This window comes from Apiospora phragmitis, assembly GCF_038363925.1.
Source record: "Apiospora phragmitis strain CBS 135458 chromosome Unknown utg000007l:2111988.0-4706623.0:1.0-2598199.0, whole genome shotgun sequence".
Lineage (NCBI taxonomy): Eukaryota > Fungi > Ascomycota > Sordariomycetes > Amphisphaeriales > Apiosporaceae > Apiospora > Apiospora phragmitis.
In genome coordinates, this window is record NW_027117406.1 from 2085437 (window position 1) to 2100556 (window position 15120).

General features: G+C 46.2%; 8 protein-coding genes across 8 annotated transcripts; 5 read left to right on the forward strand and 3 right to left on the reverse strand.

The window, feature by feature from the left end:
• Window positions 1-5124: 5124 nt before the first annotated feature.
• Window positions 5125-5677, forward strand: PG994_008243 (uncharacterized protein; the record flags this gene model as incomplete). The annotated part of the gene is made up of 2 exons (XM_066859652.1): window positions 5125-5259; window positions 5312-5677. 2 exons carry the CDS (start codon window positions 5125-5127, stop codon window positions 5675-5677), a joined length of 501 nt encoding a protein of 166 aa, XP_066715139.1.
• Window positions 5678-5826: 149 nt separating this feature from the next.
• PG994_008244 (uncharacterized protein) lies at window positions 5827-6860 on the reverse strand (the record flags this gene model as incomplete). The annotated part of the gene is made up of 2 exons (XM_066859653.1): window positions 5827-6655; window positions 6712-6860. 2 exons carry the CDS (start codon window positions 6858-6860, stop codon window positions 5827-5829), a joined length of 978 nt encoding a protein of 325 aa, XP_066715140.1.
• Window positions 6861-8203: 1343 nt separating this feature from the next.
• Window positions 8204-8758, reverse strand: PG994_008245 (uncharacterized protein; the record flags this gene model as incomplete). The annotated part of the gene is made up of 1 exon (XM_066859654.1): window positions 8204-8758. The coding sequence occupies one exon, from the start codon at window positions 8756-8758 to the stop codon at window positions 8204-8206; it is 555 nt and encodes a 184-aa protein (XP_066715141.1).
• Window positions 8759-9642: 884 nt separating this feature from the next.
• PG994_008246 (uncharacterized protein) lies at window positions 9643-10279 on the forward strand (the record flags this gene model as incomplete). Its single annotated transcript, XM_066859655.1, has 2 exons — window positions 9643-9776; window positions 9826-10279. The coding sequence occupies 2 exons, from the start codon at window positions 9643-9645 to the stop codon at window positions 10277-10279; spliced, it is 588 nt and encodes a 195-aa protein (XP_066715142.1).
• Window positions 10280-10782: 503 nt separating this feature from the next.
• PG994_008247 (Integral membrane protein) lies at window positions 10783-12271 on the reverse strand (the record flags this gene model as incomplete). Its single annotated transcript, XM_066859656.1, has 7 exons — window positions 10783-10978; window positions 11041-11151; window positions 11209-11358; window positions 11443-11593; window positions 11642-11888; window positions 11939-12142; window positions 12191-12271. 7 exons carry the CDS (start codon window positions 12269-12271, stop codon window positions 10783-10785), a joined length of 1140 nt encoding a protein of 379 aa, XP_066715143.1.
• Window positions 12272-12918: 647 nt separating this feature from the next.
• On the forward strand, window positions 12919-13119 carry PG994_008248 (FAD-binding domain-containing protein; the record flags this gene model as incomplete). Its single annotated transcript, XM_066859657.1, has 1 exon — window positions 12919-13119. The coding sequence occupies one exon, from the start codon at window positions 12919-12921 to the stop codon at window positions 13117-13119; it is 201 nt and encodes a 66-aa protein (XP_066715144.1).
• Window positions 13120-13369: 250 nt separating this feature from the next.
• Window positions 13370-14139, forward strand: PG994_008249 (uncharacterized protein; the record flags this gene model as incomplete). Its single annotated transcript, XM_066859658.1, has 4 exons — window positions 13370-13402; window positions 13484-13587; window positions 13655-13846; window positions 13935-14139. The coding sequence occupies 4 exons, from the start codon at window positions 13370-13372 to the stop codon at window positions 14137-14139; spliced, it is 534 nt and encodes a 177-aa protein (XP_066715145.1).
• Window positions 14140-14466: 327 nt separating this feature from the next.
• On the forward strand, window positions 14467-14682 carry PG994_008250 (uncharacterized protein; the record flags this gene model as incomplete). Its single annotated transcript, XM_066859659.1, has 1 exon — window positions 14467-14682. One exon carries the CDS (start codon window positions 14467-14469, stop codon window positions 14680-14682), a length of 216 nt encoding a protein of 71 aa, XP_066715146.1.
• Between the last annotated feature and the right edge of the window lie 438 nt (window positions 14683-15120).

Genomic DNA, 15120 nt, shown 5'->3' on the forward strand with positions numbered 1-15120 from the left:
CTTTTTATCGTTTTTTAGGTCCTCTTTTTTCCCTTTTTAGTTTCGGACGAAATCCTTATATTTTTTTTAAGGCAAGTGATCTTATTTAATATTATTATATACTTAAAAGTATTAAATTATTATACGGGTTCGTTTTTTAATTAAATAGTTTATTAATTAATAGCCTTATTTATAATAAATTCGGTAAGTTCTTTATTCGAACTGCCGATTCTTATATCGATAGCCTTAACTAGAAAGTATTAACGGGTCGCTAGCTGCCTTCTTGTTTTAATAGTTAATTATTATATAATAATTTATTATCGTAAATTAATCGGTTTTTTTATACGGTTATTTATAAACCGTTTATTAATTAAATATATATTTATAGCCGAGTTTTAATGTAATTCTTTCGTTAAGTATTATTCTAAGATCTTTTAGTCCGTTATTATATTTAATAATATGCGAAGGTTTAAAAATAATGCTTTATATATTAACTTTTAATAAATAAAGGTTAATAAAAGTTCCGGAACTTTTTAATAAGCTTATATAATTAAAGTATAAAAAGCGATCTTTTTTTAAATCCTTTTTCGAAAGCTCGTTATACGAATTAAAACTTATTTAATAAGATTTTTAAAACTTTAATAAATTACTTCTTAACGTTTTTACTTTTTATTCGTATAAAAAGGTTATCGTTTAATTCGTAAAATATTATACGTAATTTATTATCGTATTAAAATACGAATTTATAAAGTAATATATCTCGTTTTATTTCTTTTCGAGTCCGATATAGTTAAAATAAAATGCCTCTGCACAGCCCGGAGAGAATATCCGGGAAGATCGCATAGTACTAGTCTTCCGGTATATCTTAGCCGTCGGCATATTTTAATAAATATTCGTACTTTATCGCAAAAGATATTATACGGTTTACCGGTATAGTTCTTTTTTTTCTTTTATATTTTCGAAAAAGTAACGACCTTATTTTAATCGATTTTATTATTATAAATAGCTCGGCTTAAAAAGATATCGTACTCGTAACGTACGCTAGACCAGATAATCGTACGGTCTGGTCTGGCGGTACCGGAATCGGAAAAGAAAAGGACGATATTTTACGACGCTCGGGTGCTTGGGAATCCAGGGTTGGACGTCGGGCCTGGAGTATTTGAGACTCCGGGATTGAACGTCGGTCTTAGAGTGCCCTATAGTGTCGCGGACGATTGCTCCGTACCGGGACCGGGTGTCTTCTCGCTTAGGCGGCGGGTGTTCGACTGTCTGTTCTGGGGGAAGAGTGTGGAACATCCTCTTTTCGGGTTTCCGAAGTCGGTTCTGCCGGTCGGTCCTGTTGGTGTGCGGGAGCGGCCGGTGGTACTAGTCGTGCGAGCTTGCTCTTAAAGGATCCGCCTATCGGTATATTAACTCCGTTTCTCTCGAGGTAGTAACATAGCTCTTTCTGGAATGTACGGTTAACTTGACCGAACTGGTATTCGGTCCATCCTTCGAACTCTGCGTTAAACGCCTTCTAAAGGAACGTTCCTTTTATTTTTAGTATACAGTATTTTAAGAAGCATCGTGCGAGGTACGTTATGAGCAGTTCGGGTGTTGTCTCTTCGGAAAGTACTTCTGGAAGTTCGAGTTCCTAAAGAGCAAGGTTAACGTTCTTTTTCCAGACTACTAAAGGGATCCCGGTATCTTGGGAAACTTCTTCGTACGTAAGTGGTTCGGGGTTTAAGGTTGTCGGTCTGTCTGGGTTCGGTACGTCCGGGTTCGATCCCGATTCGCCGACCGTAATTAACTCCATTTTGGTAGGGGTTGTCGTCTTACAGATCGTACGACAGGGTTGTCTAAGTATATAATTATATATAGCCTAGCTGGTCTCGCGTATAATTCGGAACCTGGTCTCCTCCTTATAATATATACTCGGGAAAAAGGGTTCCTCCTCGTACGGTTAATTCAGTTCGGCTCTTCCTCGAATTTCTAACGGGCGGAAATTCTCGGGGCTCTTTAACACGGTCGCCCTTACGTCGGTAAGGGCGTAAAACCGTCTCTTTACTCTTATTAATTTATAATCGCTACGGGTAATTATTAATTAGTATTAAATAAGCTCTTATACGTATAATAATTCCGGTTTTAATCGGGGTTTAATCGTTCTTATTTTATTATTTATATTTATTTTTAATATTAATTACGACGGGCATCGTATACCCCTTTTTATAAAATAAGAAAGGGGTTCGTACGTATAAGTACGTAACACCTCTTTTAAAGTAATATAGATAACTTTAGTTCTAGCTGTTTTAATATATAAAATTAAGACTTTATTAATTTAAAACGTATTATAATTATTACGTATAAAATTTAAAAATAATAGTTTTAATATATAACGCCTACTTATTATTTATTACGAAAAGACCGGACATTTTCGATATTATAGTAATATAAACCGATAATACGTTTAGCTTCGCTATAGCCCCTTTTTCTTAAAAAGAAGAAGAAAAGTTAATAAAGAGATAATTTCGTATAAAACTAAAAAGTATCTTAACCGAAAACATGTTAATCGAGTTTAACGGAGGCAGGATTTAATTAAAATCGTATAATATCCTTTTTAAAGAAAAGGGATAAGTTAATTAATTAAAGCCTATTAACTTAAAAGTTATTAATAAAGATTAGTAATATGTCTCTTAACGAGTAAAAAGAGTATACCTAACATTTATCTATTAACTAGAAATAGCGTACAACTTATTTATCGCCGCTTAAATATAAACCTTAAAAGATAAGGATATTAAGAGCTTAAACGAGCGTATTAATTAATAAATTTAAAACTCGATACGCGGCTTAAAATATATCTCGTTTAACCTTTATTATACGAAAATATATATTTTTATTAACGGCTCGTTTATAAATAACGAGAACTTAATTCTTAATTTAAATACTTAATCGTATTAAACTAAGTAATAAATTATATAAAGGATTAGTTCGAAATTTAAAGTAATATTATTTATTAAAGCTCGACGAAATATAAAAGAGTTATATAAAGCGTATTAATTAGCGAATTATACGGCACGACTTTTAATATAAATAACGGTATCGCATTAAATATTACGTTTAAAAGAATCGTATAAACCTTAAGATTTTAAGATATATTAATAAACTTTTATATAGATTCGAGATCTTTTTATAATTATTTAATTAAATTAAGTATAATAAATAAAAAGAAGCTTATAATTAATATTATATCCCTTCGAAAGTCGTACGAAAAAAAGGAGATCTTATAGATTTATTATATCGATAATAAAGATAACCCGGTAAACGCCCTTACTAAAATATCTCTAAATAAGGCCCTCTGAGTAAATAGTTTCGATAAACAGCCTTACTGTACGTATAAGAGCGTATATCGAGAGGCTAGACTTATACGCCCCTAGTAAAGTATAACGTATCGCGATATACGACGGCACCCCTATTATTATTACTATTTTTAAACCGTTCTTTTTAATTTATAACGAGAAATAATATATATTAATATATAATAACTTCCCTTATTACCGTTACTATTATTAAACAATTAAAATAATTAGTTAAAAAGATTTATTACTTGATAAAATTAACGTTAAAAAGGTATAGCATTACCTATACAGCTTAAGCAGGCACCGAATACCGGATTAGCGTAACCTATTCGTACGAAACCTTTATAAAAGGAAGATTCGTTTTAAAAAGGGGAGCTACTTAAGTTTATTATTAAAATAAAGACTACTAATATTAGAATAATAAGAACTAAGGTTTTTTATATTATTTTAAAAAAGGTATTACGTACTTACGCGTACGAACCTCTTTCTATTTTATTAAGAGGGGTATACGATACCCTTCGTAGCTCGTATTAAAAATAGATATAATTAATAGAATTAATTAATATAACCCCGATTAAAACCGGAACCACCGTACGTACGAAAGCTCATTTAATAGTTACCCTAGCGTATAAAACGCCACGGAAACGTTTAGTATCCGTTAAGCTATATATCTAAACTTAACGAGCACTAGCGCGAAGCCTAGTCTAGCCTAGCCGATAGCTTAATTTATTAATTAGGTATTAAGAAATAGTAATAATACTTGCCGGTCCTTATTCAGCTTTTATCGCGTCGGTATACCGGCTAGGCGCCGTATAACGTAAGATCGGTTGGCATCTTATCTACGGACGGCTTCGCGAATACCTAGTCCGAGTTTTACGTTACGTATCGCAGCTTACGCGCATTTTTAAATATTAAATAACGATATAAAGAAATAATTAAAAAAAAACTAATAAAATAATAATAATATATATAGTTAAGAAATAAAAGTAATAAGAGAAATCTATATTATTATCTAAGGGTCTAACGCGTTTGTAGAGCGAAACGCGGTGGTCCGTAAAGGGGTGGTCCGTAAAAGGGTGGTCTGTGGAGGGGTGCTTTAGCTTATCTCAGAAGAAAGCGAAAGTCGAGGCGTCGAGCCGAATCGATGTGATTCTCACGTCTGTATGGGCCTTTTTGTCACAAGCGCATTTTGGGCATTTTCCGGGTTTCAGGTAAGTTCTGATCATTTACATGCATTACCTCCCTTGTCGCTCAAAACATGGAAAGGAAAAGCTGCCGTGCTGACTCAACTGCGAAGGGGACCGACCCTGACCAAAATCCTGCAGAAGCACCTTACCCAGTACCGCTCTCGCATCTTCGATCAGCGCCGTCGGTCTGAACTGTTCCAGCTGGCGCAGGACTTGCCCTCAAGATCCTGTGTGATGCACTGCTCCAGTCCTGCTTATTGGGCGTCAGGCCTCTCCTACCGCTGATACACGTCTCCAAGTTTCGGACACAGTATGGCAAATTCTGGGCTCTATGCAACAAGGACCGATCTAGAGTCCAGGCAGTCCAGAACCTAGGAGACGATCCTTCCTTTCTGTGTTTACTCTGGGCGGTCTTGTACTGCGGTGCTGTGGCGGGCTCGCCAGCCCTCTTCTCGGACACTTCGTTCCGCGTGCGCGATATGCCTCAGTGCCTCTCCCGGCTCCGGTCCAAAGTCAGTTGGGCCTTGGATCTGTGCTGCCAATCCAAGCTGCCTACCCGCAACTGACTGGTGGCGGAGCTGTTGGTACAGGGCTGTGATTTCACCGTGGATCAGCTCATCGACATGCCACCTCTAGTTGCTCGGTCGAAACAGGCAGCCATGGCGCTGGGCTTGCATCGTGAAACCGCCTTAAGGACCATGACCGAGGTCGACGCTGAGATTGGACGGCGCGTATGGCACCACGTTGCCTTCCTCGAAGTACTTGCCTCTATTCGGTCTGGTGCCCCTCTAATTTGTGCTGTTGAAAGAGAAGGCGAAGACACTCGCCTGTACAGCGGCGGCAGCACCTATTACTAGCGAAGAACAGCGCCGCCCGAGTGGTAGTGGCAATATGCGCGGCCACCACAAAACCAAAACTCCGGTCCGCGAGCCGAATCAGCAGCGCCAGAGGAAGGAGTCACAGTACGAGACAGCTTCGGCACCAAAGCAGCTGCTCACACCCCTCTCGCAAATGTGGTCTATGACGCGTGAGAACGTCTCGCCGACAGCTTATTCGCGTCCCCCGAGTCCAGGCAACGTGGGTCGCTCTCGCCGCTTACCGGAAGAGCTGCCTAATGATTGGCTTGATCTTATTGAGATAGGAAAAGAAATTAGGATATATGACCGCCTAGATTAACGTGGTATAATAGCTTTATGGTAGAGAACCATGGGCACCCTAATAGGGATCTCCTACTTAGTAACCAGCCTCATTTTGTTTCACTCTTTTTGTTCTTGTCTTTCATTGATCGCAAAGTTAAATCTTGAATATTATAATTACAGTTCTATCTATTTAACCCCATGCTTCTTTAATTTGGCCATTTGCCAACTGATCAGTTTCTCAGCGCTCTCGGTCAAGGCGAGTTGAATCGACGCGATGGATTCCGGGGGAGAAGAAGACGAACCGGGGCCTCTCCTCGGGGTCGATCCACAGCTGCCGCAGCTGCCGGTCCATGTAGACCGTGTGCAGCTCGAGCTCCTCGAGCCTTGCTTCAGCGCCTTGGCGCCAGTGTGCTGCATCTTCTTGAAGCGCTCGGCCAGGTGCGTCGGGTCCTCGCGCTGGTACTTGCGCAGGCTGTCGGCGTGCCGCTGGAGCCGGAAGATGGCGATCTCGAGCTGGCGGTAGGCGAGCCCCACGCCGGTCGCGTCGAAGTCGATGATGCTCGTCATCGAGTACATGAACCAGCCCGTAAAGGTGTCGCGCCACTGCCGGTGTCGGTATGGCAACCCCTGGGACCAGGCGACGCCGTAGATGGTCCGCAGGAAGGGGATCAGCTCATCGTCGAGGAAGGCCACCAACTCAACCATCTTCCCGCGGCATTCCTCCTTTCCCGGATCCTGGAAGCAGACATCGAGGTCACGGTACGAAACCAGCATGGAGCTGATGAAGTCCAGCAGAGACCAGGCGGTCTCTTTGCCGACCCAGTCTCGGCGTCTCTCGAGCTGGAGTTTGACGGGCATCTCCTCCAGGAGATCCGCTTGGTAAGAATTTACCCACAGATCTTCGAGAGTGGCGTGGCATGCAGAGAGCGATTCGTTAAGAATGGCGAACCGCGTGTTGAAACGGTCGGTGAGCTCGGCCCCAAACTTGATCGCCCTTCCAATAGACCGTCCCTTCCTCCGCGAGGGTGCGGAGAGGCACCATCCATCTCGGCTAGTCTATTGAGGACATACCAAGATTTGGTGCTCTCCTCGAGGTCACCCGCAAGGATTCCGGTTTTGGCGTCAATGGGGGAGCTCGCCTGGACGAAGCCACCGGTCTTGTTGACAATCTCCGTGAGCCCCAAGATCTGGGGCACCGTGCGACTCAATAGGACTTCCATGATTTCCACCAGACTCTGGGCCGGGCGGTGGAGGATCAATCGGGCGTCTGATACACCTTCCGAACAGTGCCGGCAAACAGTAAGATCGTTGATGAGCTGGACATAACCCCGCATCACCAGCGGGGCCGACTTTACCACCGACCACTCTTGCACGGCAGTCCCGATGCCGCTAGCGTTGGTTGTGACGAGAAACGGCAGGAAAAAGGCGAGACCAACCATCACATGGGGCCGTCTGGAGGTCCATGTTTGAAACATCGTATATCTCGTAATTTGGTAAATTAGCTGTCGATTAGAAAGGCCTTCTTAAGCTGTCTGGACGAGTGTTTCACCACTGCTGCTATTGGAGGGACCCGTGGCAAGCAAGATGACAAGCAAGAATATCAGTACTGGTGGTTAACATGTAAGTTATGCTGCCAGCGAAGCCTATTGGACTAAGAGCCTTTGTGCTGACTTGATTGCTTTGAACGCCGTCAGGGAGATCAAAGGACTACTAGATAATGTACATTACCGCTTTTGGAAACTACTAATTATTTGCATAATGTGGTATTATTCATTGTTTGTGGCACCGACCAGACAAGGCCAAGGCCCAATCTAGCTAGAGAATGGCAAATACAAAACAACCCTGTAATAAACATTTCACAAGACACTAACCATGACGCATGTTCCTTCGGCTTAATAGTAAATTCCACACTCGTGGAGGAATTCTTGCATGTCCCTGATACGTCGATGACGGTTAACTAGAGCGAAGAGTCCTATTATTCCATCATACTCAGATACCGGGGGAAGAGGGTGGCATCTCGCAATATAAGATGGCGGCAGGTATTTTGCCAGTTGAAAACGGGGAGCAAGTACTCAACGAATTCCATCGTGAGCTGGAAACTCTCGATATGGCCATTGGCATTATCCAACACAGGGTCAAAAGAGAATATGATCATCTGTAGCACCACAAACACCAACCACCAGTAGCAGCGGAAGCAGAAGTTGACAAATGGCACAACCACACCCACAGCAAAGAGTATGAACAGGATGGACCACCCTGGCCACATGTATCCATAGTTCTGGTAGTGATAGGCCTCCTAGATGGCGGTTCCATTCAACTAGGGCTAGAGACATTCACCACACAGTGGCCGGAGGATGAGATACAGGGGGAACAAGGCCTGGTAGACCGCACGAAGAAGGATGTTGGCCCCCATGTTGTTGAACAAAGAAAAGCAGGCGTGGAGCTTCCGGTTGAAGGGATTTTCCACGGCCCACCTTCTGGTGCCATCCTCATCAGGGCCGACGTAATTGTGTATATGTAAGGATATGTCAAAAACGGTGGCAAGTACCAAGAGGGCAAGCACTCAGGAGAATCTCCAATGGAAGAAGCTGTGACATCTGCCACATCCACTGCGAGGCACTGCTGTCATAGATAGGGCGCCCCTCCAGGAACGAGGCAGATACTCGAACTTAAGCGCCACCGCCGGGAGCACAACGCCTGGCATCCAGTAGGTGAGCTCCCAGAGGAGGAGGCGCTCGACATGGATCTGGAACAGCTTAATGATGCCACAGGGGACCTTGACTGCCGGGTGCGAGGTGTCCCATAGTTCCGGGCCTTCCTCGCGCGGGAAGCCAAGTGGCTCCCAAATGTTCCAGTCGAAGACGTCGGGAGCGATCGGATAGCCAATCGATGCCCAGAAGTCGTGCCGAAGCTGCATCCACCAGTCCACAAACCACCAATACAAAAAGGTGCGGATGTTGATTAGGATTGCGTGCAGCAGTTCAATAATATAGGCCCATACTAGCGCCGTCCACAGGCTGACGAGCAGCTCTGGCATTGTCGGATAACACACCACGAACGGCGTCGAGGTCAGACAAAGGGTGCTAAAGGCGAAATACAAGAAGGCGTAAAGGTTCATTGTGTCGGATTTCCGTTATGGATGATAGCTTGAATAGCTCGTGCTGGACCCAAGTATTGGCATCCCTTACTACTTTCCCTTTTACAGACCTTATTATATACACCATTGATGTCTGATCACAACTGCGCTGTTACTACAACAACTATCGTGATTACTGTTACTCTGGACTATTGTCTCTTTACTTATGTTGTATGTCTTAAGCCCTGTTAGTATTAGCTAAACATCCCTTTATCCTCATCTTTCCATATTCGTGGCATGAACATGGGCTTTAATTCCAAATTGGACAAAGACGATTCTCAACGCTTTCAGCCTCCACTCCCGAGTTGCGAGGCCGAGTTCGATCCAACTCAGCCAACTTACTCCTCGTCTTGGGTATTTCCAACACCCTCCTCTGTCCTCAAGGCCTAGCTAGCTCATCCAGCCAATATGAGCCAACCAGACTATTTCCAATTTTCTATACTCCAGCTGCTCGAATTTGATCGAGTAGCAAAGAGGCACCCCAACCACCGACTGGTCACGGAGAGAGACCTCCAGATCGCCAGGGACATCGCCAGATGAAACGGGCTCGCATTCCCGACCGACCAACACGTCGACATCCTAGAGCTGGTCGACGGGCGTGCGAGCGCGGCCAAGGTTCGGGAGCTACTCGAGGTTCTGAGAGACACCGAAATACATGATTACCCCACCCACGGAGGCAGCGAATGGGGCAGCGACGCAGGCACCTTGGTGGACCGGTCATCCTCGGAAGATGGCGCTCAACTAACAGCAGTGGACGAGGACCGTCCATTTCCAACTGAGGAAGGGGGCCTCTGGATTTCCCAGCAGCAGCCCGATGCCCGCATAACGTATCACAGCATTGCCACTTCACCATCAACGAAATATAGATGGTCGCCCCTGGTCGTCATTATCGCGATCATCGTGGCCGCATTCAGTGGACTTCAGTATACATTTGGGCCAAGCTTCGGGTTCTCACCACCATCATCGCCCGTACCAACCTTAGCGACTGGTTCCGGTTCTAGTTCTACCACTAGTTCTACCTCTGTTTCTACCTCTATTTCTAGCACTAGTTCAGTTTCTGGTTCTGATTCTGGTTCTACTTGGTCTGCTTCTCTCCCGTCGCCGCCCAAGGCTGTCCGATTGCGTCACCTGTCCGACGCCGACGTAGCCCAGGTCGTGGAGAGCATGAAGCAGGCCACGCTGGCCTCGGTCGCGGACCTGCGGGAGTTCCACGAGAAATACCGCTTCTTCGTTACAGGGACGTCGGCGTCAGAAGTGGAGGCGTGCCTAGGCCGCGGCTACTCCCACTCGGAAAAGGGGAGGCCGTCCTTCGAGCACCGCCAATGTGCGGCCAGGCTGGAGGCCACGATGCAGACGGCGCTGCCCGACGCGGCGGCGGCGCCCGATGCGCCCCGGTTCAGCGTGGAGTGGAGCTGGGTGGTGTCCTGTTTGGCCTGGACGGTTTGCGCCGGAGTAAGCGATTGGAGCCAGTTTGTCCCTGACAAGGAGATGTGGGGCTTCTAACTGCCAATACTCTTACCACGTCTTAAATCGATGGATGTCAGAATTCCAGGCTTCCTAGCGGATGCATATCTGGTAGACTATATGTATTGCCGCGTTTTAAGTAATGCAAGCCACGGTGGAACATCTTATACCGCAACGCTTTCCCTGAACTCCAAACCTTCTACTCCGAAGTCCGAAATCATATAAGATCTATACTATTGTTTATTATTGAATATCTATTTAGAGACTAGTTAACCTTCAGATATGTGCCTGACTAACCAGTTCTTTTCTTTTCCTTATGTCCTTTGAAGAGATACAGATACACTCCGAATTATACCTGTATTACTACTCAACATTGCCTCCTCACTACTCGCTGAACTGGAGTTTTCCTCGCATGGGAACAGTGTGGCGGCCGGACCTCCTCTCAGGGCAGCTTTGCCCCCATGAATCTTCGTCATCACCACACCCCGCCCCGAGGGTCGCTGCTGCAACTCAACCCAATCATGACCGGCCGATAGGCTCCCCTACTTGCTGCTGGCTCTCACGTAGTTGTTTTGGTGGTGCATGTAACTTTCATGTTGGCCACCTGTGAGGACACGGCTATCGGGGTAGCTATATGGGGAACTGGTAGAGTGCCCGCTACCGAACGGGATCCATTTGGAGAGAAGGGGCTTGAAGGTGGGTATGGAGCCGGCGATGATGCCGAGTTGGTTCTCGAGGCTGGCAATGCATCAGGGTCAGCATGTGCCTAGTTGGATGAGCGGCAAGATTTCTCAACATACAAGCCAAAGAACTGGATCCAGTTGTGGAACGATTTGTCCGGGTCCGTTCGAGTCACCTTCTGGCATACGAGCTTGGCAAGGCCCATTGACGCAGCACTAGCAATCGGAGTGCTGTTTAGATCAACTCATACACACGGCGGGTGGATTTGGTAGTGCATTGTAACTCACGGATAACCTAGGCTCAGTACCCCGACCAGATACGTCCGCGTCTGCCTTGGCAGATTCAGTTTCCAGAGGATTGGTATGGGAATACTGGCAAAGCATATATCGGTGAACATGTTGCTTCCCAAGTTGAAGAAGGCAGTGAATTTGTAGAAGCTAGATCGTTCGTCAATACTAGAGCCGATGATCAAACCCTAGGAAGCAATGTACATACTTGGGGTCGTATGTGGTGAACCTCACATCTGTTTGTAGATTAGCATGATGATACCATCAAGTGCTAATTTCGAGGAAGTAATAAACGAGAACACATCCTTATTCCAGTTGGCTTCGATTGGTCGATAAATCGCAAGGAGAGATGCTACGGCAAATATGGTGTAGGCAACGACATATCCTATAGCTGTTAACTCAGTGGAGCAATACAATTGGGGAGAACGCATACCCATCAGACACCATATGATATAGCGTAATGTCGTGTGGATGTGCTTGATTGCGCAGATTCTCAGGAGCGCGAAGCCAACCGGGAACTTGACGAACATGTTGCTGGCGGACGTTACCACGAGCGACTGAATGAAACCCATCAGCTGGTAAGCTTGATAATCTTCCTTGTGAATTGTTTTGGCGTGCCTGCCGAGGCCATGGTAAGACGCAACGATGAGAAGCAGAGCGCCCCCCAAGAAGGATGTGACCTGTTGTCGTGGACGGTTAGAAATGCCAGGACAGGGAATGAAGGCCGTACCATGGCAAGCAACATCATCAGATCATCCCGACCGAATGATCTACTGATATTCATCCGTGTGTAGAGACGAAGGATCACAACGATCATGACAAGCGAGTGAAACGCAAGTGGAAGGCCTAGCACCCGGGGAAGATTGCTCTCGGCCGCGTACTCCGGGTTGATGGCATCCTTGGCTCGAGAAAATATGACAGGCGACGTACGAGGCTGAGTAAGATGCTCAGTCTCACATTAATGAGAGGTTATATGAATTACCAGAAACGCAAGCAGACACGCTAATTGCGATTCGAAAGCAGCCTGGTGAATGAAGAGAATGCGGGTGATTATGATGAACATTTGATTCGAATGGAGGTTGGTTCCTCCCCAGGGGGTTGCAAGTAAAATACCGATGGAGTACCATTTACCCTTGCCCACCGCTTACCTCTATGATAATTATACATGCGATGCGATGGTATATTATGTACATATATAAGAGATCAGGCACAAGGACCCTAGAAAGCTGTTCCTATATAGATGAGTGCAGCGACAGTCATGGCGAACTGTCACAATCTTCAGTTTTCTGTCATGTTTGCTATGCCTCCTTGCATAGACCCCCCGTCGACATGAAATAGCCAACACTGGAAGATAATTTGGTACGCCCAGGACAGAAACCAATAACCGAGATTACCATTCGAGCACTAAGCGATGCCCGCATGACGGTGATGCTTGGGATCTGGGCAAACTTTTACTGAAAGTTTGCTACACCAGCGAATCGAACACCGAAGCCGTGAGCTGTTTGCTTCGATCACGCGTGCTCAGCAATCCCACCCCACATAGTGTAACCCTATGCTTGTCGCCAAGCTCCCTCTGCATGCGTCCTACGAACGATACAACGCTGCACGGGGAACTTCGGGTTGTGCTGCCACTAGATTGTCTTTTCCGAGACTTAGTTCGACTGACAGGATATCTCTATCAACGACCAGGCCTTTTGGCTTCACCACACGATGCTGGATTGTGTCTACTGGGTTTGGCAGGCACTGCACCCGACCGAAAAGGGCAAGATCACGGGGGGTACTGTAATGCGCGAGCCCAACTCGCCGCCAGCGACGCTCAGTGACCCGCTGGATTTCATGGGATTGGATATCAACAGACCGATCGGAGACCTACTGGACACATTGGGCGAAACACCACTGCTATATCTATGAATAGCCATCAAGACTATTACCTAAGAGAGTGGAAGAACAGAAGAGATGGTGCCGGCCATCGCGGGGGTTGTTTGGAGTAATTAGTCTCGACAATATTATCATGGCAAAAAGATGAGAGTCTGGTATGATCAGAAACAAAAAGGGAATCGAAACGACGAATAGAATGCCTCATATGATGTAGTTACAAATCGCTGATGGGACTATTACCGAGTAACAGAAGGTAAGGAGGGGCAAGAGCTCGCCTCACAAGATGTTCCTGCAGGGTTCAAAGATCCTAGTGCATGTTAAGACCTACATTCCTGGGAGCAAACTAAATTCTCGCCTCGTAAATACAGCTGCCCCTACACTGATCTACACTGATTAGAACTGGAGGGCCCTAAAGGCAGACGTCCGGCAAAGCCTAGAGCGCGAAGGCCGTAGTCGCCAGAATTGCTACGAGCTGGAGAAGAAGGCGCGACACCTTCTCAGGTGGGATATCTAAATAAGCCTCAGTAAACGCGGGGGATCCGCTTAAGCAATTATATATTGTGGCCAGATACATGCACGACCTCACCCACCTATGTGCGGGCAGTAACGGACAGAACGTAGACTCAAGGAGGCGCCAGAGCCGGTTAAGCGTATACGCTACGCTCCCCGGTCAAGAAACACTGCCACTCCCAGGCGAAGCCGGCGGTCCAGCCGCCGCTATCCTGAGAATGGAGCTTATTATTACTCTTGATGCAGACTGGTCCGTAGGCCAAGTTCGCTCACTATGCGGAGCACGGGGTTATCCCCGACTCCGTTGATAGCAACGTCTATGTGGATGGGCGAGATAGTACGGATGACGCTGGCCAGACTAGTGGGTCATCTGATCAGGGAGTCGACTCTGAGGCCGAAGCCATCACCGAATGCAGCGTCGGGAACCTCGGCAAGTTCACAGAGGAGGAAGCCGCGAATGCTGTGTTTTCACCTTCCGGCCCCCTTATTTCGACCTGCATGCCCATAGGACCGCATAGTATCGTTCGTGAAGGTGGCAAGTAGTAGCTCTATTATTTCTATACGATAGCACTGGCGGAGTCTCTCGTTTAATCTTCAAGTAATCGCCCGATTAGTCCGACGCAGTTTATATATCTATAAAATAAACATCGTAAGTGGTTTATATTTAATATAATAACAAAACTTCTTTTTCTATATAGCTATAATAATATGCTCTAGGCAGCCAATAATGGGCATCTGCATATGTCCCGAATATCATATAGTTTATAACCACCTTCTTACCAGGGGAGGGTATAAGTCCCGGCAAGCCGCTTCGAAAGCAACGAGACTCCTATTGCAGTTGCTAACGTCCCAGTCAGTAAGTCCCGAGAAATGCCAGCCACTCTAAGTTACACAGAGGAGCAAGGCGGAGACAGCCAACGACTTCTGTGCCTGCCCGCCGCCGCTCCCTGGAGCCTGATCGTCTTCTCAGTCGGCTCGAAGGAGCCGGAAAAGGCAGTAGGATGGGCATTTACCGTATACGTGGACAAGAAGAAGGCCGAGGAAGCGAGCGACCGTCTAGGCACTTGGGCACTGTATAGGCAATGAAGAAAGCGAAATCATAGCCAAGAAAGGAGTAGCACGTACTCCCGAGCCCTTCTCCAGCGACAATACCTCGAAAACGCATTGCGCTAATTACCAAAAGTATGGCACGCAGGACCAGCCCCCCAAAGCTGCAAGCGGCATTACGAGCTTAGAACTAACTACATCCCGGGCAACGATGAGATAACCGAGGCAGCCCGATCGGGCCAGACCTACTTCTGCACCACCTCCTCACTACGCTGTTAGTGGATGGAAATTGTGTTCGAGCGCCACCCACCGAACGAGCGATCCTCATGCCGGGGGATCCGAGCACCAGAGCATATTGACTGCGCCTTTCGACACGACCTGCTCACTGCATTTGAATTGGTGGATTCAGGTAGGGTTGCTTGATTCTCGTTTGAAGGATTGTCTGGGGTGGAGGCCGTGGTGCGAACCCGTAATCCG